The sequence below is a fragment of the Camelus bactrianus genome, chromosome 18 (assembly GCF_048773025.1).
Source record: "Camelus bactrianus isolate YW-2024 breed Bactrian camel chromosome 18, ASM4877302v1, whole genome shotgun sequence".
NCBI lineage: Eukaryota > Metazoa > Chordata > Mammalia > Artiodactyla > Camelidae > Camelus > Camelus bactrianus.
In genome coordinates this window covers 33,889,343-33,917,227 of record NC_133556.1, presented here as the reverse complement: position 1 = coordinate 33,917,227, position 27,885 = coordinate 33,889,343, and the positions used below count along the sequence as shown (strand labels likewise).

The following is a 27,885-nucleotide window of genomic DNA, read 5'->3' as shown; positions in this document are numbered from 1 at the left end:
TCCCCTACAACTCCAGGGTAATCCAGAGTAAAACATCAGAGAATCCCAGAGTGGGACAGCTGGTCAGCACTTCCCAAAACTATCAAGGTCATGAAAAACAAAAGAAGACTAAAAAAAAAGTCACAGGCCACAGGACACTAGGGAGACGTGACAACTAATGCATTGTGGGAGCCTGGGCTAGGATCCTGGAGCAGAAAGAGGATGTTAATGGAAAAACTGGCAAAATCCAAACCAAGTCTGGAGTTGACGTAATTGTAATGTTAGCTTCTCAGTTTTGAAAAATGCACTCTGGTCATATAAGATACTAACAGAGAAACAGGGTGCAGGTAAACGGGAACTTTCTGTACTAGCTAAATCTAAAATTATCCTCAAATTTAAAAACGGATTAAAAATGAATTCTCTCGGGGCCTCTGTGGAGCAGCCATTTAGGAAGCACCGGGCCTCTAAGAGCTCAGCAGTTTTTCTAAGACAACGGACTAAGAACGCCTATTCTAGTAAAGGGGACATGGTCCTTCTCATTTCCATAAACAGATGCCAATCAACAAACAGTAAATTCTCCCTGGATCCTTAAAGGCAACCAGTCCCGTTTACGAGCAATACCTACTTTATCACTCATGTTTTCCTTTGGGGGTCATAGCCAGTGTCACCGGTCTGCATTTTAAACAGTCTGCATCTTCCACAAGTAGCACTATCTTAGCTAACCTTACTGATGAAAATACAGAGCCATCCAGAAAATTAGGATGTCTAATAAGAAGCCAGGTTGGAAATGGAACACCTGTATTTGTTTTAGATGGGTTTTTTTTAAGTGGCCTCAGTACTTATAATTGAGATTATTTTATATAAAAATAAAATCCGTGTTTGGTAGTTGTCATTACCTAAATCCTTCTGCACTCAGACACTTGGACAGGTCTGTCGGCGAAAGCAGTTCATGGTCTGCAGCCTTTGCTTTTCAACTGGTCAGTAGGGACATCTTTTAAAATGATCACTTGCTGATATTCCTTGAGTGCCTACTTTGTACCAGGCACTAGGCAGGAACTTGCTCCCTCTCACTTAAAGATGAGGAAACCAAAGCAGGCCTAAGACTGCTCACCGAGGATGTATGAGGGTGAGGAGAAATCCCTCCATGGGCTCTGGCTGTGAGCTGCTGATTCTTCACTTACCAGCTGTGTGACCTGGAGCATAAAAGGGTATGAGGATGGGGCTGGGCTGGGGATGGAGATGAGGATGAGGATGGAGATGGGGATAGAGATGAAAATGGGGATGGGGATGGAGGTGGGGATAGAGATGAAGATAGTGATGGAGATGAGGATGGGGTTGGGGATGGAGATGAAGATGAAGATGGGAATGAGGATGGGGATAGAGATGAAGATGGGGATAGAGATGAAGATGGGGATGGAGATGAGAATGAGGGTGGAGGTGGGCATGGAGATGAGAACGGGAATGGAGGTGGGAGTGGGGATGGAGATGAGGATGAGGGTGGAAGTGGGCATGGAGATGAGGACAGGAATGGAGGTGGGAGTGGGGATGGAGATGAGGATGGCAACAGGGGCCTCCACCCTCCGGTAGTCAGGAGACTGAGAAGGGTTCTCTCTCAAGAGCTCAGCGCTGTGCCTGCCCATCAGTGAACACAAGAAATGTTAGCCCTTAGTGTCTCCCCTGGGGCAAGGTCTTTTCAGTTCACTTAGAATCTAACTATCCAAGACATTTTGTCCTTCCTTTGGGGATATAATCAGATACTATTTGGAAAATTATCCATGAAATTTTCAGATTTTCTAGAGACACTCATTTCCATAACTTTCCCATTTTCAGCAGGCATCTCTACTGTGTTTCAAGGACATTTTATAGAGATATCTGTGCAGGACCAAACTGGCGTCAAACCCTGACATCATCGGAATGACTCATGGTACATACTTAGAAAAATATTCAAAAAAGAAGAATCAAAAAACAGGAAACCAGAAACCCTTACTCAAACACAGAGCTGTCATTCTGATCCCCCCAGATCAGGATCTCAGTGATGGATCGGATGGTCTCCACCAGCAGGTTCCGGTTCTGTTCTGTGACGGTGGTGTTTTTGGTCAAAACGTGGTACAGATACCTGAGAGAAAGGAAAGAAAAGAGAATTAAAGGCCAACCAAAATGTAAGCCAGGCTCAAAGACCATTAGCAACACTTCGGGGACAATTTGGCTGTGCCTTCTTCAGACTCGGTTGTTAGCACAATTCCCCATCGGGTGAGCCACAACTCACCACCCAAGAAAAACGGCAGATAATGCTTTGAAGTGTTAACTAACCAGGGACACACCAACCCAAACTGAGGCAAGACTGTCAAGCTTTTGAAGACAGCGTCCTCAAATTCCAGTGCGTGCAAGAGAGCCACCTGGCCGGCTGGACAAAGGGGAGCCACAGAGCCCACCGGAGACTCAGATTCAGTGGGACTGAGGGCCGACCAGACATCGGCCTTTTTCACGCTCACTCCAGGTGATTCTGATGCTGGTGGAACGAGCGGAGACATCGCTCAGCGCCAAATGACTAAGATCCACAGCCCGGCTGATACAGAGGTTAGACACGGAGTCACAGATCAGGGAGGGTGGGTCCTACAGCCAGTGGCTGGGGTAAAGATCATGTGCAATCACAATTACCCTTGGAATGTCCATAATCCCCCATGATGTGCAGAATGCCCATCAGAACTGACGGCTCAAATGAAGTGAGTGGCTTGCAGTTCAAGGGCGCCGATCTTATTTGCCGAGTACAGATTACAGGGAAGTGGGTTTGAGAGGCTTTGGCACTGTGCCTCATCACCCACCCAAATGTGCTGGGCAGCCTGCGATGCCTCAGACCTGTGCCAGCTGCTGGCGCAGAGACAGGTGGGCCCAGCTCAGGCCTCGAGGCCCTCTGACGCTGGCGACGGCAACTGAAAGGATCGCAGAGGCCACCCTGCGCAGCATGGGGACCAGCAGCCTGGCCGATGCCCTGGGAGTGCCACCTGGCACAGCTTTTAAGAGACGGAGTCCCCAGGACCCACAGACTGAGGCAACTTCAGTTGTCATGGCTTGGGAAGGATGAGGGGACAGCAAGAGGGAGTGACTCAGGAAGTGTTACCTCCTGACTTCTTTTACAGCCACCTTCAGTTTGGGGACAGCAGAATGTTGAGGGCAAGGCAGGGAAAGGTTAGAGAGGACTGTGCCGTTGAAAATCTCTAAAAATGAGTAGGATTTAAACAGGTAGAACTTGCAAACGGAACAATAAGGAGCCATCTGTGGCTTTAGGGGGCTGGGTTTTATTTACGAGTACTTTTGCTGTTTGTTATATTTTAAAGACAAAGCAAAATCAGTTATTTAATCATTTCATTAATCTAATTAATTAACTATTGCATGCAGTACAAATAGCCAATAAGAGTTTGAAAAGATACTCAAGCCTAATCACGTTGGTAATCAGGGAAATTCAAATAAAATGACAATGACACATCTCATACTCACTAGGACTGACAACAATTAAGAACTCTGATAATATCCAATGAGGAACAAATGTGGCGTGGTGTTAGCTGGGCGATGTCAAGCAAGGGACTTAGTCTCTGTGCGTCTCAGTTATCTCACCTGTAAAATGCGAGCAGCAGTAGCACCTACAGACTTCAATACCTCCCGGCTGTGGTGCTGTCAGGAGTAAACAAGTAAAGACAGAAAACTAAGCTGGCAGTCCCTACCGGTAACAGCGCCAGGTGTTACCGCTGTTATCCACTGCCGTCATTTACCAGTCCCTAAAAAAACTGCAGTAACCATAAGGAGGCCCTTACATACAATCCCAGGGGAAGGGGCAGGGTATTAAGTCCTGAAAAGAAGATTCCACGCACTCCCACGTGCGGCGCATGGCCTCCATGCCTGGCTCTGGGCGGGCGCCTCCCGGGAACCTCGTGCTCACAGTAACCTGGGGACTGGCACATCGATGGCACTGCACAGGCCAGGATGGGAACTGAGGGACACTCAGCAGCTCATCCACAGTCAAACCGGGAGGCGGGGTCTGAGGGCTCCTGCTGATCGGCTTGCTGCCCTGGGCCTTTCTCAGTGGCGCCACCTGCTGGCACGTGGTGATGCTGCGCTAGGGTTTCGCTGTCTGACCACGAATGAGGTTGAGGGTCTTCTCATTAGTTCAGCGCCGTTAAAATATCTTTTGTGAGGTGCCTGGGCAAGTTTTTTGCCCATTTTTTCTAGGCAGTGTATATTCTTCTAATTAATTTGATAAGAGTTTCTATATTCTGAACACAAATCCTTTACTGGATGTACACATGGCAAATATTTTCTCTAAACGTGGCTTGCTTTTTCACATTTTACAGTGAACTTTTGATAGCAAAAGTTCCTAATTTCGATGTAGTCCAATTTATCAATCTAGCCCTTGGACAGTGTTTTTTGCATCAACCTTAAAAAATCCTTACCTCCCACAAGGTCATGAAGAAATGCTGTTTTCTTCTTTAAAACAGTTACACTTTTACCTTTCACATTTTGACTCAGAGTAACTCTGAAACTCATTTTTGTGTACAGCGTAAGCTACTGGCCAAAATTCACTTTTTCCATATGGCTATTCAGTTCAGTCAACATCATTTACTAAAAAGGTTCTCATTTCTCCAAAGCACTCCAATGTCACCTTTGTCATTAATCAAGTGACAACAACAGGTGGGATTCTTTATGGATGTTCTGGTTCCGCTGATACATTTGTCCACCTTTGTGTCAACACCACGTTGTCTTATTACTGCAGCTTTATAATAAATCTTGCTATGTGATAATGCAAGTCTTCCAAATTCTTTCCTTTCGTTTTGTCATCATTATATTGGCTATCCTTGGCCCTTTGCATTTCCATGTAAATTTAAAAATTACCTTCTCAGTTTCCACAAAAACTCCTGCTAAGATTTCCGTTAAGATTGCCCTAAATCTATAGATAAATATGGAGAGAACTGACATCTTTTTGAAAGTGTAACATGATGACATTTACATTTCTTTCAATGTTTGCTGGAAAGGGGTCTTGCACATCTTTTGTTAGATTTATTCCTAGGTATTTGACGGTTTTTTAAATGCTGTTATAAATGGCAGTGTTTTAAAATATTCATTTTCTAAATGTTTGTTGTTGGTAGGTAGAAATACTCACTAGATCTCAAGTGCTAAATTTCTCTGATGATCATACCTGCATGTACTCATCTCGCCCCCACGATGCCCTAGCATGTTGTTTTAGGTAATGTTTCAGGAAAAGACCCTCAATGTATATTTGCTTAGCATGACTGGGACATTGTGCTGTACACCAGAAATTGACACATCATAACTGACTGTACTTCAATTAAAAAAAAAAAATATATATATATATATATTTGCTTAAATGTAGCAGGGAAAAAAGAAAGTTGAATTGGTTAAGGTTTAATATTTTAATGCTGCATCTAATTCCAGAGCTCTCAAAGATCAACTAATTCAACTACCTCAGAGATACTAATTTAGTTTAATAACTTTCTGGTTTTAAATGTAACACTCATTTTAAAAAGGTTGGAAACTTCAACAACACCAGAAAGAGAAATGGCAATTGTCAGTCATGCCACTGCCCAGAGATGATCACTGCTGGGGCTGCAATGTATTTCCCTGGGTCCTTTTCTTTGCTATGGATATTTACATAGTTGAGCTGATGCTGTCTGTCCATCTTTCTTCCCCCCTCTGGCTAAAATAAAAGCATTTTTGTTATTGGTAAGTTTTTGCAAGCATCAGTAATGGTTACATAGTACACAGCAGCCACTCTTCTACTGGGCACTAGGATTTCTAATTATTTAGATGTTCAACAATGTTACGATGGCCATCTCTGTGTGCAAGGCTGCGTTCCCTATCTCAGATGTGTTTCCAAGGACAAAATGACAGATTTCTTCTCTTACAATGATCATAACTGTTACAATGGTAACATTTTCTCTCAAACTCTATGTCTGCACATTTTTATCATCATCATCATCATCATCACCAAAACAGTTATGGCCTCCTGCTGCCAGGCCCTGTTCTGAATGCTTCAGATGTATTTACTCTTTAAACCCTTACAAGACTCCTAAGGGGCTGAGGCTCCGGGGAGCTGAGGCTCTGGGAGGCTAGGACCTGCCCAGAGTTCCAATACAGGGACAGGGGACCCAGGCAGTAACCCCTCACTTATAACCATTATAGTATAGAAGATGCAAACAATGAGTTAAACGCTTTTATTGGCCAAGCATTTTACGTGAAATTATGAATGCCTAGCATACAAGAGAACCAAACAGATAAACAACAAACCAAAAAGGCATGAAAACACATAGCAGATCTTATGGTAAGTCCTTATAAGGGACCCTTGTTCCGTTCCTTTGGTAAAGAACCAGCATTATCATATCTCCAGTGGAAGCTATGCAGAATGTCAAATCCCAATTTCAGACTCTTGCACATGAGCAAATTCTACTTTGAGAGACAAGCTTAGGAGTGTGAAATGCCTGGAGACGGAAAAACTGCCTCCTATTACCAACATGCAACCAACACATTAGAGGCTCATCGCCAAGGACTCCGTCCTGTAAACAACCTCTCCTCCACAGACCCTGCTTTCTCAAGAGAGTCACTCATTTCACAAGTTAAACCATTAAGTGAATAACAATTATGTCTACTTCAGAGACAGACATACTAAGTTCAAGCTCATACAAGTTTTATGACTTGTGTCAGATTATGCCTCTTAGGACGCTCCTTGTGGAAAATACTGAAAGTGGTCCACAAGCTAGAGAGTGAGAAAGGCTAAGAGCTGTGACAGAGGCCAAGGGGGACTAGAAATCCACTCCCCCAGAGCACACGCCCCCAGGTAAAATGCCTGTGGGTGGGGCACATGCAGCCTGTGTCTGTTTGGCCTGCTCAGCACCAGAGCAGACACTTCCCAGAGGGTCCCACTCTGTGTCGTGAAAAGCTCCATTTGGTCAGTGTCCAGCCTTGGGGCCAGCAGACAAGGAGAAGCTCTCCACACAGGGTGGAATGAAACCAGAGGATTAGGGGTTATACGCAGTGCTTCTGATGAATCACCCCTGAAAGATGTCAAACTGGGCCAGTGAGTGAGGCGGGGTCTGAGACGCCAGGGAGCCGGCAATCACAGTGAGGATGCGGGCGGGACTTCCTAGAAAAAGTCACAGCTCCAGCACAGGCACTGTGACCAAACTGGCAGGAGCAAACTGTTGTTAAGGAAAGTCTGGCCAGAACTTGCCTCTTTCGTTCATCTTGTGACAAATAGTTGGTGACCCTTTCTTAGATGCCAGGCATCTGACAATTCCCAGGTGAACAAGCCACACAGGTCTCGGTCCTCATGAAGCTTACGTTCAAATGTGGGAGAAACAGACAGTCATATATCCCAGTAAGACCATTTCTGAGGAACCCTGGCCACTTCCTGGGGCTCTAACTCACAGTCGGGATAAAGCTTGAAGAGCCCAGAGAGCCTAGCAGCTGGTCTAACAGGCGACGGGAAGACTGTATGACAACGTGTTGGGGGGGACGGCGGGACCAAGAACAAATGCAGGCAGAGACCACAGTAATGCTTGTTGGCTGAAGACACGAGGGCACATTTTATGGAAGAATTGGTATTTTAAGGATATAGTTAGGCATCTGGACAGAGCCCAGATGTACTCAGGTGAGGTGTGCGTAAGAGAGAATAAGAAAAGGGCCATCAATGGGAAATGACATGAGAAACCTCCTCGGGATACGGCAGGCAGCTACCCTCACTTACTAGAATAGGGCGGCAGCCCCTGTGGGGATGTCCACCTCCAGTCTGACCCTCCTCCAATTCCTCCTCCAAACTTTGGCCAGACCACAGCGCTCCTCTGGTTAAAAAACTATTCAATGGCTCCCCACTGTTCTCAGCCTAATGTCCAAATTCCGCAACAGGATTTACAAGGCCCAGCGGGACCTGGGCTCTGCGACCTCTCCTGCCTCATGGCTCTGCTCCCCACCGCCCCACGTGCACCCCTCACTGAGTGACCTGTGTCTCTCTCTTGCAGGTTTCTCAAATGCTATGTCCTCTGCCTGCAGCAACCCCCTTCCAGCCTGCCCTCCTCCACCTGTAACAACCACTCCTCCTTTACATCTTCACGTAGATGGGTGTCTACCCACCAAGAATGCTCCTGGCCCCCTAGCTGGGTTAGAGGGCCCTCATCTGTGCTCCCAAACTAGATGGGTGGGAACAGAGTCTGGAGCACTCTGAAGGCCTGGAAGAACTTTAGACTTAACATAATGGGTGCCTCAGACTCACTATGAATGATACAGTGAATATATTCTAAGAAAAGGAATCCGGCAATATTTACCCCAAGCTCTAAAACTAATCAGTGCTATCTGCGACAAAAGTTGAATATACCAAGAGTAGGTAAGCGCCTGCCTGCTGGTAGGCATTCCTCTTCTCTTTGGGTAATAACCCCTGATTTTCCTGTGCAGAGCCACTCCTTTCTCTCATTCTCTGTCCACTAGCTTGGAAGGAGCTGATGCCACCCTGGCTCCAGGGAACGGCCTATTAGAGAACACCAGGCCCCTTGCCACAGTGACTAGCTCAGGGCCGGGCATGAGACCCCAGTGGTTCAATGACACTCACTTCTGGACTTCTCTGCTGGCAATACTAAGAAAAGAAATTCTCTTTTTCCCAGGGATTGCTAAGCAGATAGGATGTAAGCCTGGAGCCTGCTGAGAATGACGCCAACCCATAAGGAAGCAGGACAAGAACTGGAAGGAAGCAGATACCGATATGACAGCTTCGTCTGAACACCAAGACTCAGCCGACGCTTAGCTAGGACAGGCTGCGTAGCGGCAAGAGCCAATCAATTCCACTTGGGGCTGAAGGCAATTCCAGGTGGGTTTCTGTCACTTGCAACAAAGAATCCTGACCCACACACAAAGGTGATCAGAATTAAGGCAACAACACAACACAGCACCAAGAAAGTTCCAGCAGTTTGCAGACTTGCAGTCCCTAGTGAAGGTAATGCTTCAGTAGCGATCAGGCACCTCCATCAGTAAAGGTTCTACCCGTCAGTGCCGCAGCCTCGCCACTATTCTGGGCAATAAACCACCCATGATGTGTAGCAACTAACCTCTTACTATTTCAATCTGCCTCAACTAAATCCCTAACTCCATTCAGCAGACAAAGACCACAGTACACAGCTTTCCATTACTTAGCAAAAGTAAAACCCGTCTCACAGCAAGAGTCCTTTCCAGTTTGAAGTCTGGGAACATTACAAAGAATAATGTGGTTCAAAAAGGGTTTCCAGAGCTCTGTACTATCTTCTAAATTTTTCTGTAAATCTCAAATTATTCTTAAAAGTAGTCTATTTAAAAAAAAAACAAAAGAAAAGGAAAAGGGTTCCCAGATGCTTTGTGTGCCACCCCCCAAAAATTGTCAATTCTAAATTTGTTTAAATATCTTAATCTCTCCTCTCTACCCACACTGCCCTAGCCAGGGCAAGAGTGTATTAGGAACTGTCACCTGTCACTGGTAGGGTGACCGGTTTGTACCAGTTGTCCAGACTTTCCCAGTTTCAGCACTGAAAGTCTCACATCGAGGGAAACCCCTCAGTTCCAGGCATCCCAGGACGGTTGGCCACCCTGAGTGTCGGATGAAGCCCAGGCCCTGTTCTACCTCTTTCCTTGTTTCGCACAACTACCAGCCCCAACTGGACACTCCACAAACCCCAGGGTCTCCCTCCCACATCCCATTGCTCCACATGGTAGCTCCTAGGAGCTCATCTTTGACAACTCTGCTCTGCTGTTGCCTCCCCCAGAGAGCTTCCCAGAAGGGTTCCCACAGAGCCCGGAACCTATGGCGATCCCAGCACGGGTCACACCACGCAGTCCCTGGCTCTCCCCCACCAGCCTGCGAGCTCCCTCAGGGAATGGGCTCTTCTGTACCCAGGGTCCAAGATGTTTACCATCAGAACCAACTGCTGGGGTGGGCACTAGCTGTTTACGGCACTCCTTCCCAAGTCACTGTGGGATCGGCTAAGACCCACACGGATACACAAATTGCCAGGTCCTTTAGGTCATAATATGGATTAAGTGGATCTGCCTGATGCAGGGCAGGCAGCTCGGGTTTCCAAAAAGCTCCCGAGAAACAATGAACCCGGGCAGTTCCCAGGATACTTCAGAGGAACAGGAGAACCTTTACCATTTCCTGGCTGGCTAGATGGTGAAGATGCCCCATTGGGCAGTGGGACTCAGCCAAGCTGAGTCTTCCCAAATTGACTTTTAGGGACATTTTATTCAAAAAGATAGTGCAATAAGTGCAACCACTGAAGTCAAATTCTGGCTTTGACACTTTTCAGCTGTTGTCACCTTGGGCAAGTGACTTAACCTCTTTCTACCTTAGTTTCCACTCTATAAAATGCAAACAATAATAGTTCCCATTATGCACAGACCTGTGAGGACTAAAGGAAGTAACACACAGGAAGTCCTTGACAAGCACCGGGTACCGAAAATGCATTCGATAATTACTAAAGTAATTTAAAAGAGCTAGAGTCAGGCAGAGTTAGGTGGGAGCCTACAGGTAGCTGGATGCTGGCAGGAGGCCCAGCTTCCTTTAGATAACCATCCTCCCCTTCTCAGCCTCATCCACCCACTCTCTAAATTCCTGAAATCCTTCAGCCTCTCCCTTTCCCGTCCAGCTGCCCTCCCATTTAAGATTTTTGCTTCCCTGCACACCCCCATCCTTGTCCTAGGCCTCTCTCCTCCCCATGTCCTCTCTCATCACCACCCCTAAAACCCTTCCTCACGTGACAGTGATCCCTCCTGCCCCCTACTCTTTGAGACCCACTAACATTTATTAAATGCCTGCACCACGCTAGAAAGGACACAGCTGAGAATTACAGCACCCCTACCCCTGGCCAAATGAGAAGCCCCATCTAACTTCCCTCCTACCCATCCTTCCCAGGGGACCCTGTCTTCCTCCTACTGTTCCCTGCCTACCCCCCACACCATCATCCTTCTTTCCCTTTAGTAATCTTGGGAGATCCTTCTGGAAACCAGCCAATTTCTTACCACCAAAGGTTTGCCTACCCCAGCACCCAACTCCCTCCTTCCCCCAACACTATATTTTCCTCCCTGAAGTCATTCCCTACTGAAAGGTCTCAATTTTCCATCACTCCCCCCGCCCCCCCCCCAAAATCCTAGGCTCTGCCTGCATGTTCTGCACCTCTCCCCAATTCATTCACTTTTTTCCATTCTTTAAGTAGCCATTGAGCTCCTCCTATCTGCCAGGCACACTGCTAGATGCTGGGACTATAGCAGTGAGCAAAACAAGCCATCTCTGCCCTCCTAGAAGTACTAGTTTAGGAACAGGCAGAAAAGTAGCCAAAACAAACAGGATAACTGCAGATAGTGGAAATGAAACTAATGAATGAAATTAAGAGAAAGATCTAATGGAAAGGAACTAATGGTAGATCTAATGGTAGGCGAAGCACTTTATTTAGGTGGGGTGGTCTGGGAAGCCTTAGCCAGCTGATAAACACAGCTACTATTATTGGCTACCTACTGTGTAACAGACAGTGGGATCAATTTCTTTCCCGGCATAACATTACTGAATCCTTGCACAATGTTCACCATGCCCATCTGCAGATAGGAAACCAGAGGCTCAGAGAGGTGAAGCAATTTGTCCAAGGTCACACAGGATTTGAATGCAGGTCGCTGTGTACTTCTGCTTCTCAGGACCACCTTTGCCACCTATCCTCCCCCCATAGCTCTACTTCTGGCAGTCTCTCTTTAGACTCCGGCAAGAAACTAGGTTTTTAAAAAATTATTTTCCTTTATTAAGCACTTGTACAAGCTTCCAGCTTTATGTTCATTCTCTCATCCCGTCTTCAAAACAAACGTAGGAAGCAGGTACTGTCACTATATCCATTTTACAATTGAGGAAACTGAGGCCTAAATTCACATACTTAGATTTGAACTCACATCTGTCTGACTCCAGGATCCAGACTTCTGACCCGTAGGTTGTCCAGCCTGAGAAGTAACACCCCGGGAAAGCTTGGTGCCTACCGTGTGGCATCAGCAAGAACGAAATCTACATCCGTAAACTGAAATCTCATCTCCTTACTTTACAGATGAGGATACTGAGACTCTAAGAAGCGGAGAGACTTGCCCAAGGTCACACAGCGAGGAGCAACGGGGTCAGGGTTAGAACCCGGGCGCCCTAAGTCCAGAACCCTAGCTCTTAACCACCATACAGCTTTTCCCGGGCGCTCTCCCAGCCCTCCGCCTCCGCTTTCACACTTCCCAGCGCCTTCGGCCCGGCGCTATGCGCCCCCATCCCCATGTCCAGCCCCGCGGCCTCCCAGCTCCGCCCCCAGTACACTCACTTGAGGTGGTCCAAGGAGTGGATATTGCGGGAAGACTTGCCATGGCCCCCGCCCACCCAGCTCCGCGAGCGGCCAAACATGTCGGCGGTCCCGGCCCGTCGCTCGCCTCACGGTCTCATGCCCGAGCGGCCCAGCGGCCAGGCGCCGCGGCGGCACAAGCAGAGGAGGCAGCAGCAGAGGAGGTGAAGAGACCGCCAACCACCTTCCTCCCCGGCCCACAGCCCTGCACTGACATTCAGCCGGAACCGGCCGTTCGACCGCCGCGCTTTACGGCCGCCGCCACGAGGAACGCTGGGAAGTGTAGTTCGCCCGCGAGGCCCCTGCTGACAGGACTCTGCGAACGAACCACAAGGCCCGGCGTGCATCACACAACCGCGGGCCTGCGGCCTTGGAGATGAGGCGGAGCGAGAGGAGGAGAGTCCGTAGTTTCGTCGGGGTGGGCGGGAATGAGAAACCTATGGGCGGAACCCTGAGGACTGAATTGGCGAAGATGGGCGAGTAAATTACCACAGTGCTAACAATTATTAGCTTATGATGAGAATAAGAATAGCCATTGTTTGGCACTTGCTAAGTGCCACTGCCCTAAGCGCTTTACATATAATGTTTAATTCTCACAACCTTATGAGGTGAGTACTATTATTATTCCCATTATACCCAGGAGAAAAGTGAATCACAGAGGGGTTGAGTTGCCCAAGGTCATCCGGTTAGTAAGTGGCAGAGCCAGGGTTCAAACCTAGGCACCCTTATTTTCATTCCCCCAATAAAAAACTGCACCAAATCGGTAACGGGCTGGTTTGTCCTCACAGCCTTTTTCTTTTTCTACCTCAGTTAAAAAATAAATATTGAAAGACCTTCAAGCCACGATATACCAAAACTGAACGTCTTGTACTTTCAGAGGATTTCTCTGGTCTTCACCCAAAATCCATTCCATTTTTAAAACAACCACATTTTAAAAAATAAGGCAACACCCAGTTTCCAACACCAACCAAGAAGATGTATCTGAATTTCTCTCCTGGATTAGGAGTCGAAAACTCAGTGGAGGTGATACTGCCCTGTTCACCATTCATTCATTAATTTCTACACCTCGTGGTTATGAGAGGTCTACTGCGTCCCACTAACTGTGCTCAGGACAGAATTGGGCTAAAGGCCAATGTTTTCCCCAATGCCTAACACAAGGTTTGGCACATGATAGGTATTCAACAAATATTGGCAGAGTGACTGGCTGAATGAATGAAGGTTTATTTCACCTTCAGCAGTTGGAGGGCTAATGGTTTGCTCTGCAATTCATCTAAAAGGGCAAGAGACAATCATGGAGGAAAAAAGGCAGGTTCTGGCTTCCAAACACACACAGGCCCAGCAGCTTCCACGATCCTTCTGTTCCTTTGGGCCTCAGTTTCCTCATCTGTTAAAAAAGGGTAACATACTACACTGCCCCACCTGGCTCCAATTAAGCAATACAGCCCAGTGTGGCCTGAGATTTAAAGGTCTGTTGAACCGCTCTAGAAGGCGCTTTGGGCAAGATCAGTCTGCTGAAGAGGGTGAGTCAGCGAGTGGAAGAGACTCACTTCTGTGTACTTCTTAGTTGTTTGACTGTTTAACCACGTGTATTATTATTGTTTTAAAACATGGTTTACAAAGTAAAACCAAGAAGTAACCCTACTGCTGAAGGTCTGACCTGCTGGGAGCAGACCTTCCAGCAGGCAGAATTTGGATAGATGAAGGCAGCACTGATTGATCTTCTACAGCGTGGAAAATTGCTGCTGTAGGAAAGTCCAAAATTTTCACTGGTAAAGCCCACCGCCCTCCTACCCTGCCTCCTTTTCAACAGGTAAACTGAGTCCCAAAAAGGCATGGCGCCAATATTAGGTTTGAATTGTGTTCTGATTCTTTCCCCTCCCCCTACCCCGTCGGGGATTTGCAGAGCGAATTGGATTCGAGATCTGCGCTGAGTCCGGAACCAAGGAAGCAACTCAGACGCCAGCGGCCCGAGGGGCGGAGCGAGACGGTACCCGCCCCCGGACGGCTCGGGCCAATGAGCCCGGGCGTTGGGCGAGCCAATGAGCGCGGGCAAGAGGTGGTGGACCAATGAGCGCGGGGCTGTTTCGGAGGCGGTGCTCGGAACGCTACCAGGAGGGCGACGCGGCGGCGGCAGCAGCCATGGGCGCTGCGCCTCCGGGGGCGCGTAGGGGGCTCGAGAAACGGCCGGGCGGGGCTGAAGAGACCGTCGCGGGGACTGGCCTTTAACGCTTAGCTTCGGTGGGGTCCCTCCAGGAGCTGCGAGCGCCCGTGAGCGCGAGCGCGGCGTATCGGAGGAGCCGGGCAGCCGCCGGCCACTGCAAGGGGGCCTGCCTGACGGCTGGGAGGATCCATAGGGCTGTGTGGGCACCTCTGGGTGTGGGGTGACCCCGCCTGGTACGTTTCGGAGGCCGAGGCGCGTCCGCAGGGGCCCACTCACATCCCCAGGGGCGCACCGCCGGGGCCCGGCGCCGCCTCGGCCAGCCCCGGGGCGCCCCTGGATGGCTAAGCTGCCCCTTCGCCGGCCGCCCGGGCGCCGCAGCGGCTGAACTCGCTGGGATCGCCGGGCTGCCGCCGCCCTCGCCGCCCCCTGCATGCCCGGTGCCCGAGTCGCGGCCCACCTGGACTCGCTGGGCCCCCTGGTCCCCTCCGTGCCGCCGCCGCTGCTGCCCTCTATGTTCTACGTGGGCCTGTTCTTCGTCAATGTGCTGATCTTATACTACGCCTTCCTCATGGAGTACATCGTCCTCAACGTAGGCCTCGTCTTCCTGCCCGAGGACATGGACCAGGCTCTCGTGGACCTCGGCGTGCTCTCCGACCCCGGCTCGGGCCTCTACGATGCCGACTCGGAGCTCGACGTCTTCGATGGTTACTTGGAGTAGGCTTGGCTGCCATCTCCCGCTCCCTCAACGACCCGCAACCCTCGGCCCGGACCAACGCCCAGATCATGCCACCGCTGCTGGTTGAGGGCACCGTCTGGCCAGGGATGGGACCCCCAGGACGAGGCCCTCTCCGGCCTCCGAGGCCTGTAAGTGCCCTCTCTGTGCAGGATGAGGGCGGGTTGGGGCGCTGGCAAGGAAGAGGGAGGCATCCCAAGCTGGACACACACCCTCCCCCAGTCTTCTGATTCTCCCATCCACCTCGTCCAGGTCTTTTTGGATGCCAGGAATGGCTGGACTCTTCTTGGGCCCTTAGGGCAGGAAACCTTCCCCTTAGTGAAGGTGACAGCTGTTGAAGAAGGGAAGGGAAGCAGGACCTGAGTGGCTTTTGGGTTAGCCATGGTACCAACTGCTACAGCTTGTGGGGAAAGCCTTTGCACCCAAATCCATTTGAGGCAGAGTTGTCAACTCCTCCCCACATCCTCAGCGTGGCTTAATGGTGACCTTGGCTTTTTGGGGACTCTTCCTAGTCCTGGAAGTGTAAAGACTTGCAGTGTTAAAAGAGGTAGGAAGCCAGGAACTGATCATCTTTGCTCTGTGGCCTCTTAGGGGGCTGGGTAGAGACTGAGAGCAAGGACTCCTTGCTGAGGCTGAGAGGAGAAACCTCCTTCAGCACAGAACCCTGCACTTCCTTTGGCCTTGGCTTTGCTGCTGTTTGGGAGTCAGGTTTCAGGGTGCCCCAGCTCATCAGTTCCGCAGCTCGAATCTGCAGAGGCTGCCAGTTTCACGGGCTGCTTTCGCAGACCAGGCAGGCTGGGGGTTGGTGCCAGGGTGGCTTTGTCTGCAGTGTTTGCAAAGCCTCAAGGGGCTCCTGGGTCAGCAGAAGGGACCACAGGGTCACTGCACTGAGGTGTGAAAGTCTTGCATCTGGGCCGCCACCAGGAAGCTTGTACAGCCCCACCTTGTGTGTTGGTGGGAGGGAAATGAAGATCCAGAAAGGAGGAAGACTTGGCCAAAGTCACACAGCATGAAGAGAGGCAGCTGGACTAGAGGAGGGAGGGTCTGTGAGGGTTCACAGAGCATACAGGAACTCCTTGGCTGAGCCCCTCAGCTGGGCAGGCCTGGCATGTCTCCTGGCACAGGTCCTGAGTGGCAGTGGAGGGGAGATACTGAGGTGGGGGGCCTTTTGGAAAACAGACACTAGTGCCACTCACCTCAGGCATGCTAAGGTTGCCCCCTCCTCTGTTGCCGGTCTGAGCCAAGATGACCATAGTTGAGTGGTGCACGATGGGGCAAGACCTATTGGCAGTAGTGCTGGGGGGCAGGGGCTCCCCTGACAGTGAGATTTCTTTGAAGAAAGCTTCATTTGAGCTCAGGAAGACCTTAGCAAGAGCCAAGGGCCAGGTGGGGTGTGCATCAGCTACTCTGCATACCTACTTAGTCTGCCTACCTGCCTTCCATACATCATCTGTCGATCCTTCCATCAGTTTGTTCTTTTATTGAACAAATGTTTACAGATTACCTAATGTGCCTGGTGCGTGAACACAGTGAAAAGGACAGACTCAGCCCCGGACCTCCTGGCACTTGGTGAAAACGAAAAGTGGGTTCCCAAACAAGACGGATTTTTTGAGAACTACAAAGGCATGTAAGAAGTCCCCTATTGTGTTTGCTGCTATGTCCTCAGCACTTAGAAACGTGCCTGGCATCTAGCAGGTGCTCAAAAAATGCCTGTTGAGTGAGTAACACAGAACACTAGAGATGGGCTGCTTCACATAGAAGGGTCAGAGAAGTCCTCTCTGAAGAGATAACCCTTTTATGCTGAGCCCTGAATTGATGGGAGGAGCCACACAGATCTGGAGCAAAGCAATCCAGGCAGAGGGATCCACTAGTGCCCAGGCCATGGGCTGGGAGAGAGTTGGTTCTTCCAGCAACTGAAAAGAGGCCAGCATGACAGGAGAGCAGCCCCAGAGAGGCTAGTGGAGTGGGCAGGGCCTCATGCAGGTCCTGGGAGGCCACAGCCATGAGCAGTGGAAAGCCATCAGGAGGTTTTAGGCAGGGGATGACACAATTCCAGTCCGCATTTTTACAAAGATGACTGGCAGTTGTGGGCAGGATGGGCCTCAGGGACAAGTGCAGAAATAGGGAAGCCAGTTAGGAGCTGTTGCTCAGGTGATGGAGGCTTGGGTGAGGCCAAGTTGGTGAAGATGGAGACACACAAACAGACCAAGAGCACCTTCTAGAAGCAGAACTTATGGGATCCATTGAGAACTTGAACTGAGTATTGACCATAAATCATGCCTGGTTCCAGGCCCTTTGCATATTCACTCATTGGGTCATTCAACAAACTTTAGCCCTGCCTGCTCTTGTGCCAGGCCTTGGGGATCCCAAGATAAATGCCCCCAAGCCAAGCTCTTGACTTTCAGTCAGTGTAACTTGGTGCAGAATGTCTTATTTTATCTTTTCGCCACATCAACAGAAACACTTCCCCTTCCAAATGAAAACATTGGCATACTCTGAACCAAAAGCTGAAGCCCAAATGCTTCAACATGCTTTGCAGCACATGCTGTCTGAGCAGAAATACTAGGAAGTGTGTCTTGGAGACACCGTTGCAAAACTTCCAAAGTGACAGAACCTGACCTTTCGAGGTAGGGAGGCCTGGGGCTGTGGGACATACTCATCCTGGAGAAATAAATGGTGGGAGCCATGCACCATGTTCCTTCTTGCCCACTCCGAGATCTAAGCCTAAGTGCCCTTAGCCCCAAGGACTAGGGAAGCCCAGACCTGGTCGGGGCGAGGTGGCTCGCAGAAAGCAAAGCCCATGGGAAGGATTAAAGATGGTCACCTCATCTCTAGGCTCCTTTCCATAAGCAGAGGAACAATGATAGTCAAATCTCGCTCTTTCTGGCTCATTGCCACGTAGACACAGTATCATGTGACCCACTGGCCAATCCAGGAAGCACTAAGTTCGTGGGCATGCCAGAGAGTGGGGACTGGGGTGGATCTCAAGATAAAAGGTGTGCTTTCTTTCACCCCCTCCCTCTCTTCCCTTATGTCTGTACCCACGTAACTCAGTTCCTCAAACATTGGTTGAGCACCTATTTAAGGAGGCAGTATTAGGGTCATGATAAGGAGCCAAGTCCCTAGATTCAGATGACCTGGGTTCAAATCCCAGTCCTAGTTGACCTTGGGCATACTCTGTACCTCCCTGTGCATCACATTCTTCTTCTGTAAAGCAGGGATAATGAAAATCTACCTCGTTCTGAGGGTTGAGTGAGATAGATATAAAGCTCTCAGATCTTCCCTTGTGTATAAGTGATATATTCAAATTAACTATTATTGTTAACAGTCAGATACAATGGGAAGCGTGTACACCTAGGCCCTTGGAAATGCATAAACCTGCACACACGCTCACACATGAATATTTATATGCCATGATGAGTAAAAGAGGACTGGCTGCCTGAGTGCTGGGTGACTGCAAGTCTGGACAACCGGGACAGAATTCCCACCCTGCCTTCCCATCTCGAGACCCTCAGGTGACCTTTCCCACCAGCTCCGGAGCTTTGGAGAGCTGCCACTCTGTGGTTTTCCTAGAGGGTTAATGGAGGCCCAGGAACAGGGAGCGGGGATCAGGAGCTCCCTCCTTCCCGGGAGAAAGGGCCTGCAGCTGGTCTGGGAGCCGGGAGAGTCCTCACGTCCCAGCAGTTCCACTGCGGAGGCAGCTTAGCTGGATTGATTTGTCCTGGTTCCTGATGAAGGCAGCTGGTGCCTGCCAGTCCTCTCCTGGCACAGAGGGAGGGCTGGGGGAGAGGAACCTCTCTGCGTTGGAAATGCAGAGATGAGAATGTTGCTGCCAGAGTCAGCCTGGCCTGGTGGAGACCAGATTTGGGGCTCAGAGTAACCAGACCCAGTCTACTTATTACAGGGTTCCCCAGGCTTCAGTGTCCCAACTGGGTGCTACAGCTGCTCCTTCCTGATCTTCCTACCCTGGTCCCTTTGTGCCAGACTGCGGCCTGTGCCTTCAGCAGGACCCCCCGCCTGGGCCTATGGTTCCCCTGCTCAGAAACAAACCTTCCCCAGGGACGTGGGCACAGCAGATTCAAGTTGTGGGAGATCCCATGTGGAGCTCCAGGCAGGTTCAGGGCAGATGAGGGGAACCAGCTGGGAGGCTGTGGCTGTCGTCCAGGTGAGAGACGGGTGGTGGTGACGAGGGGAGGCAGGTGCATCCCCAGGCCCGGCTGACCATCTCTGTCCTGAGATGAGGCTCCCTCAGAAGTGTGCTGGCTGCCCCTTTGGACAGGAAAAGACCCCAGTATGTTGTCTCAAGACAACTGAGAAGCCAGGGGTCCCACCCCCTTGTGTCCGCGTTATGCAAACTGGAGGTCTCATCTAAGGAAAGCCCTCACAGCCCTTGCATCTGTTTTCTTGGACTAAGTAAGATATGAAGGACTCCTATCAGCCTGATGGATAGTGTTCCTGGTTTATCTGCTGTCTCCAGCCCCCTCCCCTGGGACATCTGGAAGCATAGTGTGCTTTTGGGAAACCAAGATCACAATGAAAAGGACAGGCATCCTCATCCCCATCTCTCCAGTAAAGACACTGAGACCCAGAAAGGGGAAGTGAGGGGCCAGGGGAACAAAGAAAGCCAAGTAAGACAGCTGAACCTCCTGACCTAGTGCAGAGGGAGGGTGCAGGGGCCTCCAGAGAGGGGCTCCCGGCTCCCATCCTTGGAATACCACTTACCTGGCTCTGTCAGGCCTACGTCATACATACTCTTGCTCCTTTTTTTATGAGTTTTTAAAAAAATTTTATTTTGAAATAATTTCACAGTTACACAAAAGTTGCAAAGAATTCCTGTATATACGTCACCCAAATTGGTCAATTAACACTTGCCACGTTTGCTCATGTGTACGGCGTGCTCACTGTGTGTACACATGGATTTATACACATATACATACATGGATAAATGTTCGGCTGAAACTTTTTAAAACAGATGGCAGACATTATGATCCCTTACTCCTAAATATTTTGGTGTGTATTTCCTTAGAACAGGGACATTCACTTACCTAATCACAATACAGCTGTCAAAATCAGCAAAATTACATGGATAAAAAAAACTATGACCAATCTAATCTCTGGTTACTCACATTTCATCAATTGTCCCAATAGTGTCCTTTCACAATAAAGAGGAGGACGGGGAGCTGAGGTCCAGGATCCAATCCCAGATCACTCTTGGTATCGCTTGCCGTGTTCCTTGTGCCGCCTTCAATCTATCAGTCTCTCAGTCTGTATCTTTCATGACGTTGACATTTTTGAAGAATACAAGTCTGGTATTTTGTAGAATGTCTCTTAGTTCGGGCCTGTCTGATGTTTAGTCTTGAAATTAGATTCAGACGGTGCGCTTTTGGCAGGACTACCACAGAGCAGTGAGTGTGTATCCTGAGTATGTCGTATCAGGAGGCACGTGATGTCTGTTTGCCCTATTACTGGTGACACTGACTCTGACCACTTGGCTAAGGTCTCGTCTGCTGGCTCTCTCCACTACAAAGTTACTGTTCCTTCCTTTATAATTTATAGTTTGTGATTAAGTACACTAGTGTTAGTGCTTCACTTGTTTAAAATCTACTTTGAGTTTGTCTTTATAAGGTTGTTTATGTCACTGAAAGGAGAAAACCAGCATCACTTGCATGGATAAAAATACCAAGTGCCAAAGTCATTAACCTCTGACCAAATACTAAAGCCAGCTAAAGGCGTGGGGCCCCTGGCTCTTTGTCGGCAATTCAGGTTAGTAGCTGTCACAGGTAAACTCCGGCACCCAAGCGGACCTTTCTTCTCCAAGTAGTCATAAGGATTGACCGAGAACAGAAAAGCCAGGTGTTGGCTAGCTGTGTGTGACTCTGTTATCAGGCCTTCTCTGTGTACCCTGAAGGTCGTTGCCCAGGAGCTTGCAGTCAGCTTTGGGTTTAAATCCCAGCTCCACTAACGCCTTAGATAAGCAACTTCACCTCCTCAAGCCTCAGTTTCCTTTCCTGTCAAAGGGGGATAATAGTACCTGCTGAAGGGTTTGTGCACATTAGATGAGATGGTTGGTTCTTAATAAACGACGCCATCAGGGTTGATGGTGCGTCAGACACAGAGGGTTCAGGCCAGGAAGACCTCCCCTTTCCTCTAGCACCCTTCCTCTGCAGGCGCCACTTACCAGGGAGGGTGTGTGTGTGCGGGCAGCCTTTGAAGCAGCCTGAGGGTGGTGATTGCTCGTGTCCTCATGGCCATCAATCCCTGCCCCAAGCCTCGGGGTGGCTGGGAGCTAGTTTCAGTTCCAGTCACCCCCAAAGGGGAGGGATCCATTCCTGAGATGCCTTCCTGGCAGGGGACTTGGCTAGGTAGTTAAAAATAACCAGCTCTCCCACATCTCCATAGCTTCCCCTGAGCATCACCCAGGAAGCAGGCAGGGCAGGGCTCATTAACTCCATTATAAAGGGCGGGAAACTGAGGCTTGGGGAGGTTCAAGGACTCTCCCCAGACACCCAACTACGAGGTGGCCAAGGGACCACACTCCCAGTTCTTCCCCAAGTGAAGTCCTTGTCATAGGCGTCCCCAGGAGGCAGTGAATACACCAAAGCCTAGTTCAACCAGGCTCTCGGTGCCCTGCCTCCTTGGCATGTGCTACTTTGGCCTTTTGAGCAGAGAAACCAGGCGCAGGCTCCCTTTGTGCAGGCCAGGCTTATCTGGCTAGAATGAATTGCATCATTCATTTTTAGTGTTGCTTTCTGTTGATGACAAATGATACTGTTTTTTATTCATGATAGTGACAGAAAAGTTTGGACTTGGAGAAAAAAGTGCATCAACTTAAAATACTAAATAACTAGTAGTCCAGGTGGTTCTTGGGTGTGGTACGAAGGTGTTGGGCACACGCTGCCCTTCTGAAGGCCTCACCCAGTCTCGGGCACAAGCCAGCTGGAGACACGTGCTGGACCAGGAATCTTGACAGAACCCACGGCTGATGAGCGTTGGCTGCCGACATGTAAACCAGAATCCAGGAACTAGTGGAGAAACTGGCCAGGACACTGGCTTCGATCAGGGACCCAGACCCAGGCAGCTGGGCAGCACCTCCTTTCCCAACCCCTTCCGGCCACGCACTGGTCAACCGGACAAGGCCGAGGCCTCCCTGTTGCGTGGCCTGGTGCTGAGATGACAAGGGAGACACTGGGCAAATCATATCTGGGTGGCATCTGTCTTTAGCCACTTTAATTGTTTGGTTGGTAGAGAAAGAGGAACGAGCAACGGGTTTCTAGCAGGCAGGGTCTTTGGAGGAGGACAGGGCTGCCCCTTTCATAAGACCTCCAGCACTGAGGAGACACCCTTGCCCCCCACTGGCCCCGGCCCTGAGTGTTTTCTAGCTGGGAACAGGTGGGGACGCGGAGGGGCGGGGCAGTGTGTGCTGGGTATTGCAGGCATTCCACCGACACGACTTCATGTAATCCTCGCAACAGCCAGATGAGGTAGGCATTATTTCAGAGGAGAACACAGGCCCAGAGAGTTTAGGTGACTTGCCTGAGGTCACACAGCTGGGAAAGGGTAGAGCCAGAATTACTAGAGATAAGCCAATTCCAGATCGTGCCCTGGCCGCCCAGAGGAGCAGGACAGTGGGAGGTCCCAAATGCAAAAAGAATCCCCTTCCAGTGTGTCCAGAGCATCACCCCACCAACACCTTTAAGATACTGGGTCATTTTCTCACTTAAGCCAAACCTCAAACTAGGCAGCTTCTCCACAGAGGTATCAAACTGAGACATTTCTTCTTAAAATGAATCAGGTGTCCAAATGTCATTCCAGTGACAGAAATGAGTCAGCCTGCCACTCTCTCTGGCCAACTCTGGAGAGTGGCCTGGAGTGCAAGGTTGCAGTTTAGAAGGAAAGGGAAAAAAGCCAAAGCCAATGGCTGCTGAACTGTCAGTCATGTTCTACTGATGTTAGAGGGTTGGAGAACCCACTGACTGGACTCTAAGCTGCAGCCCTAGGGTGCTCTTCCGCCCAGGACTTCTGATGCCCAAGGGAAATGGGGAACTAGATGCTGGGAGGAATTGAGACAGACGTTGGGGTCAGACATGGAGGTTCAAATCTTGGCTGTGCCATTTACGAGCTGTGTGACCTTGCTCAGTGTACTTAACCTTTCTGAGCCCCATGTGAAATTCAGGGGCGATGGTCCCACTTGGCCCCACCTCCTAGGATTGTTTTGAGGAATAAACGAGTTAAGCCATGAGTCGAAGCAGACAGTCCAAGGGGAATACCAAGTGCTTGATAAATGTCTGCAGATTTGCTGTGAGGCCAGGCTTGCAAGTCAAAGGAAGGAGGGGATTGAGCCTTAGCAGCCACGGTGTGTGGCACAGAGGAGAGGAACCAAGACATCCTCCAGGCACAGATACAGAGGCCTGGGGCCGCATCTCTGTCCGCAGCTGGCTGTGTGACTTAGGGCAGGTCACCGCCCTCTCTGGGTCCCTTCATTCTCTGTGGAGTGAGTAAGACCAACACAGATCAGGGTCTCCTAAACCTCATATGATGCTGCCAGCAATTTTTGCTCTGTCTGCCCACCGCCTGAACTGTTACTTACGCAGTTGTCCTTAAACCGGCTCTCTTTTTAAAGTGAAAGTAATGTTGTGAAGAGGGGAACTTTGTAGTATTATTATTAGAAGTGGAAAACTGGCATCACTTGCCAAAAATAGAAGGTGACCCTACAGATAAAGAAGGAGAACAGAGCGAGTTAGTGAGTTCCAGCTGGAGCCGGCGCCTGCAAGGCCCTGAGTCTGTTCAGATGGGGGAATAGGGTGCGTGACAGCAGCGCGCCAGCCAGACTTGCCTGGGACTCGATGCTGTTTGCAAGGACTAGGGAGGGGAAGTGAGTCCCTTCTCCGAGGGGGGTTCTCTAACCCCTCCCACCCAAGACTGAAATGGGATCCCCTGCCTTGGAGAGCGCTCAGTGAGCCCTGCTAAAGCTGAGTCAGAATAAACTATTCTGCTCCAGGTTCCCAGACACCAGGGCCCTCGAGAGCACCACAGGGAACCCCGGAGTCTCCTTGGAGGAGGGAGGTCCACAGAAGGTGGGCTCCTGGTGGGATGGGAGGGGACCCTGTGAACACCCTTCTGGAGGGCCAAGCTCTCCGATGCTCTAGCTGCAGCCCCGGCTTCTGCTCTCACCTGCCAGGTCCACGTGGGAGACCAGATGGGGTCCGGGGACGTGAGGACTTGCCTTGGTCATCAGTGGGAGCTGGGGAAGGTCTCTGAGCAGTGGAAGGGTATGTTCCCAGCTGGCCTCCAGGGGATAAATCTGGCAGACAACATGAGAAATTTGGCTGATTTGGCCCCTGCTCACCTCTCCAGCCATGCCTCCCCCATGGCCAGCCTTCAACCCCCTTCTCTCCGCCCCTAACAAAATACAGGAGCTTCCAGGACCTGGTTACCAGCCCACCCCCTACCTGGCATGTCCTTTGGGCGCAGCCTTCCCCAGACTCTAGGCTCTATCCATCCCCTGTGCTTCCTCCCGGGGTCAGTGTATTACCTTGGGCTGAAATTGCTCACTAGATTGTGTATCAAAGGCAGGGGCTGTACTCATTGCGTGGTCCCCAGTACCCAGCTCAGGACCTGGCACACAGGAGGTATGAGTTTATGTAATATGTTTAAAATCTCCAGTGGGACAAAGCCCTGGAGAGCTGAGCCTCCTTAGAGAAGTTTCTTACCCTCTCTTAACCTTAGTTAAGTGTCTTCATCTGTATCATGGAATCATAATAGTACGGAACTCCTGGGGTTGTTGGGAGGTTTGAATGAAGTGACCCGTGTAACACTCCATCTCAGTCATGCTTTCCCAGGAAGCAGACCCTGGAACAAGGATTCAAGTACAAATTGTTTATTTGGGAGATGATCCCAGGAACTAGCGGTGGGGAATGGGGCAGTGAGATGGGGAAAGGATGTGTCCTCGTGTAGGTCACCACTGTGGCCCTGGGCTTAGTCCTGCTCAGGAGCTCTGGGAACCAGTGTAGGTGGAGAATATGCCTCAGAGTTGTCCCAGATGCCAGGTGAGAGCTGGAGTATCAGTCTACCAGTTTGCTGGCCATCACTGGTTGGAAGGCAGCTGTGGGGAGACATTGGCTCTGCCTGGACTTGTGGCCTGGGGCCCAAGTAGGCCCTGGAGGCAGAGAGGCAGGTCCCTGCAGGTGGAAGCTGCCAGGTCAGTGTGCCTGGAAAGGGTGAGTGGATGTAATGTGGTGAGGCACCCACAGCTCTGCCTTGGGCTCGTGGCACATAGTAAAACTCAGGAAGTGGTAGCTGCCCTGATTATTTCCATCATTGTCACTATTCCAGTGCCAGCTCTGCTTGTCACAGTTGTGCAGCTTTAGGCAGGCCACTTGGCTTCCCTGAACCTCTGTTTCTTAGCCGATAAAATGGCGAGATGCATGGTTCTCAGTGGAAGCAGTTCTGCCACCTTAGGTGGCCTTGGAAATGGGGTGAGGGGGCATTTTGAGTTGCCACAGTGACTGGGAGTGCTGCTGGCACTTGGTGGTCAGGGACCAGGGATCCCTAAACACCCCGCAATGCCCAGAACAGCACCCTGCACATCAGAAAATTGTCCTGCCTGAAAGGTCAATAGTGCTCTGATGAACAATAGCACATGTCATGTTTAACATATGTTTTGTTCAATGCTCAGTGACGTTTGCAGAAGGGCTAGCCTGAGCTGGCAAAGGTGAGGCTCAGAACGGGGGCAGGACTTGTGGGGGCTGTAAGGAGGGTGGGCCTGGGAATATGAGATGCTGCAGATACACAAGCACCCAGCTGGACCCCAAGAGAGAAAGGAATGGGAGATGAGGGCCTGTGGGGAGCCAGGCATGAGGGTGATGCAGTGTCCTGGGGAGTCGAGCTAAGCAGAGCTGCTGAGTAGCTTGGCTCTGGCCGAAGCCTTCCTGTAGGCTGCAAAGCATTTTTCCGGCAAGGTGGGAGCTGCGCCAAGCCCCACCCACTCCCCGGGCCTTGCTCAGCTGCCCTGGAGCTCGTCAGCCAGCAGACCCTGGGTGCCCTCGGAGCGGGCTGCCCTCCTCCCTCAGGTCTTCTGGGGATTATCTCCCAGGTGCAACTGCCTTAGAAGTCAGGCAAATTCATAAAAAGGAGTTTTTAATAAAAATTACAGAAAAACATCTTTAGCCTGAATCTAGGGCTTCTAGTGTTTCCCCAAAAACGAGGGAGGAAGACCTGAGGGCAGCGGGTGGACAGGTCCAGATCTCCACCCCCACCACCACCACTGGGTGGCAGGGCAGTGATTCCATGCCAGTAACACTCTTTGTCCCTCTCGTTAGGCCTGCGCCCCTCAAAAGCTTCGTGCCAACAGAGAGGTTCCGGTCCTGACCCAGGACAGGGATAGAGAGATTGAGACTGAGTGCCGAGGTCCAGAAGGCACGGGCCCCTGCAGAAGGGGGAAGGAAAGGGCGCCCAGAGACCTCGCCTGCCTGCAGCATCACGCAAACGGCCTTGCCTTGGCTTCCCACCTTTCGCAGCTGCGATGGATGTTTACAGGAGCCCAGCCAGAGTCTGCCTCCTTGCTATTGACCCCTGACCGCACCTGCTTCCCCCACTTAACCTTTGGAGAGGACACTTCACACACAGAAGCGTCTCCCAGCTCTGTTTGATGCCAGCGGAGCGGCAAGGTTTGGCCCGAGGCTGGTCTTAGATGCAGCGACTGTTTCGGAGGGTGACTCAGAAGGAAAAGAAGAACATGTTGGGGGCCAAGGGTGGGGTTTGACTCATTCATTTCAAGTTGTTTGCTCTCCATCAGATTGCCAGAACTGATGATATATTGTGCCGGGGGGACAGCGCTCTTCCGGCCAGAAATATTTTTTTCGAAAATGTGAGTGGTATAAATACTTGACTTCGATAAACCTGTAAAAGCAATACTTAGGAGGCTGACTTCTTTCAATTAAAAAATGTATGCAACTCCAACCCCTGGGGGCCCTGCCTTTTTTTTGTTTATTTGTTTCCCCCTTTGAGCTTTGGAAAAGGAGCCCTTAGGCAGAACCTCGTGACTGACAAAGGGCAGAAGAGTCCAGGTCTCCCCAGCTGGAGAAGGACCCGGGTTTGGAGAGTAGATCCAAGATATGCAGGCGTGGGAGTCCCAGCTCGGCCCCCTCCCAGCTTCCACAAGCCTGACAAGCCAGGGCCCGCCTTCGGGGGTGTGGTGGGCAAGGCCTGCTAGCCAAGCTGGAAATCAGGCCTGAATTCCAGAGCTGTTGGGGGTGGGGGTACCCCGTGCTGGGTGCATGATAGACCTCCCCTGAAGATGAGGTGGGTGAGAGGGCGAGGGAAGGAGCAAACGAATGAGTGACGTTGGTTCCCCTTGCAGTAGTTCTCTCCAGTTTGCAGAACACCTGGTGCTTTCCAGAGTACCTTCACCTATGCACGATGTTTAACAAGGAGCAGGTGATTAGCTCCATTTCACAGGTGAGGAGACTGAGGTGTGGGAGAGGAAAGGTCCGGCAGAAGAAGAGAAGGCAGCTACAGCACCACCTGTCTTCATGTGATTCTAAGAAAGGGGATGCTGAGAGGTGAGGACGGAAGACGTTCAAGAAAAGGGGAACTGGGGAAATGAGGCCTGTTCTGTGAGAGAGACCTGAGGGGAAGGG

The 27,885-nt window shown here is 50.4% G+C and overlaps 2 protein-coding genes across 12 annotated transcripts in view; one reads left to right on the top strand and one right to left on the bottom strand.

The window, feature by feature from the left end:
• CLEC16A (C-type lectin domain containing 16A) overlaps positions 1-12,593 on the bottom strand; it is a 196,337-nt gene extending 183,744 nt beyond the window's left edge. For 3 of the 7 annotated variants that reach the window (XM_074346794.1, XM_074346795.1, XM_074346796.1), the window contains exons 1-2: positions 12,336-12,593; positions 1,967-2,095 (exon numbers count right to left, since the gene is read on the bottom strand). In XM_074346794.1, coding sequence (XP_074202895.1) covers positions 1,967-2,095; positions 12,336-12,415 — 209 coding nt within the window. In that variant the 5' untranslated portion in view covers positions 12,416-12,593. The remainder of the gene's footprint in view (positions 1-1,966; positions 2,096-12,335) is intronic. The other 4 variants (XM_074346790.1, XM_074346792.1, XM_074346791.1 and 1 more) reach the window with 2 other exon arrangements.
• Positions 12,594-14,583: 1,990 nt separating this feature from the next.
• On the top strand, positions 14,584-27,205 carry DEXI (Dexi homolog). Of its 5 annotated transcripts, XM_074346787.1 has the most exons (4): positions 14,584-15,378; positions 16,747-16,874; positions 24,426-24,516; positions 26,566-27,205. In XM_074346787.1, the coding sequence occupies exon 1, from the start codon at positions 14,945-14,947 to the stop codon at positions 15,230-15,232; it is 288 nt and encodes a 95-aa protein (XP_074202888.1). In that variant the 5' UTR covers positions 14,584-14,944; the 3' UTR covers positions 15,233-15,378; positions 16,747-16,874; positions 24,426-24,516; positions 26,566-27,205. The 5 variants fall into 5 exon arrangements, with proteins under 5 accessions (XP_074202888.1, XP_074202890.1, XP_074202889.1 ...); XM_074346789.1 differs by lacking the exon at positions 16,747-16,874; XM_074346788.1 differs by lacking the exon at positions 24,426-24,516 and having other exon boundaries at positions 16,747-16,870.
• The last annotated feature ends 680 nt before the right edge of the window (positions 27,206-27,885 follow it).

Bases quoted from the DNA above. Each gene is read 5' to 3' on its own strand.
- DEXI (XM_074346785.1), top strand. From the start codon at position 14,945: ATGCCCGGTGCCCGAGTCGCGGCCCACCTGGACTCGCTGGGCCCCCTG.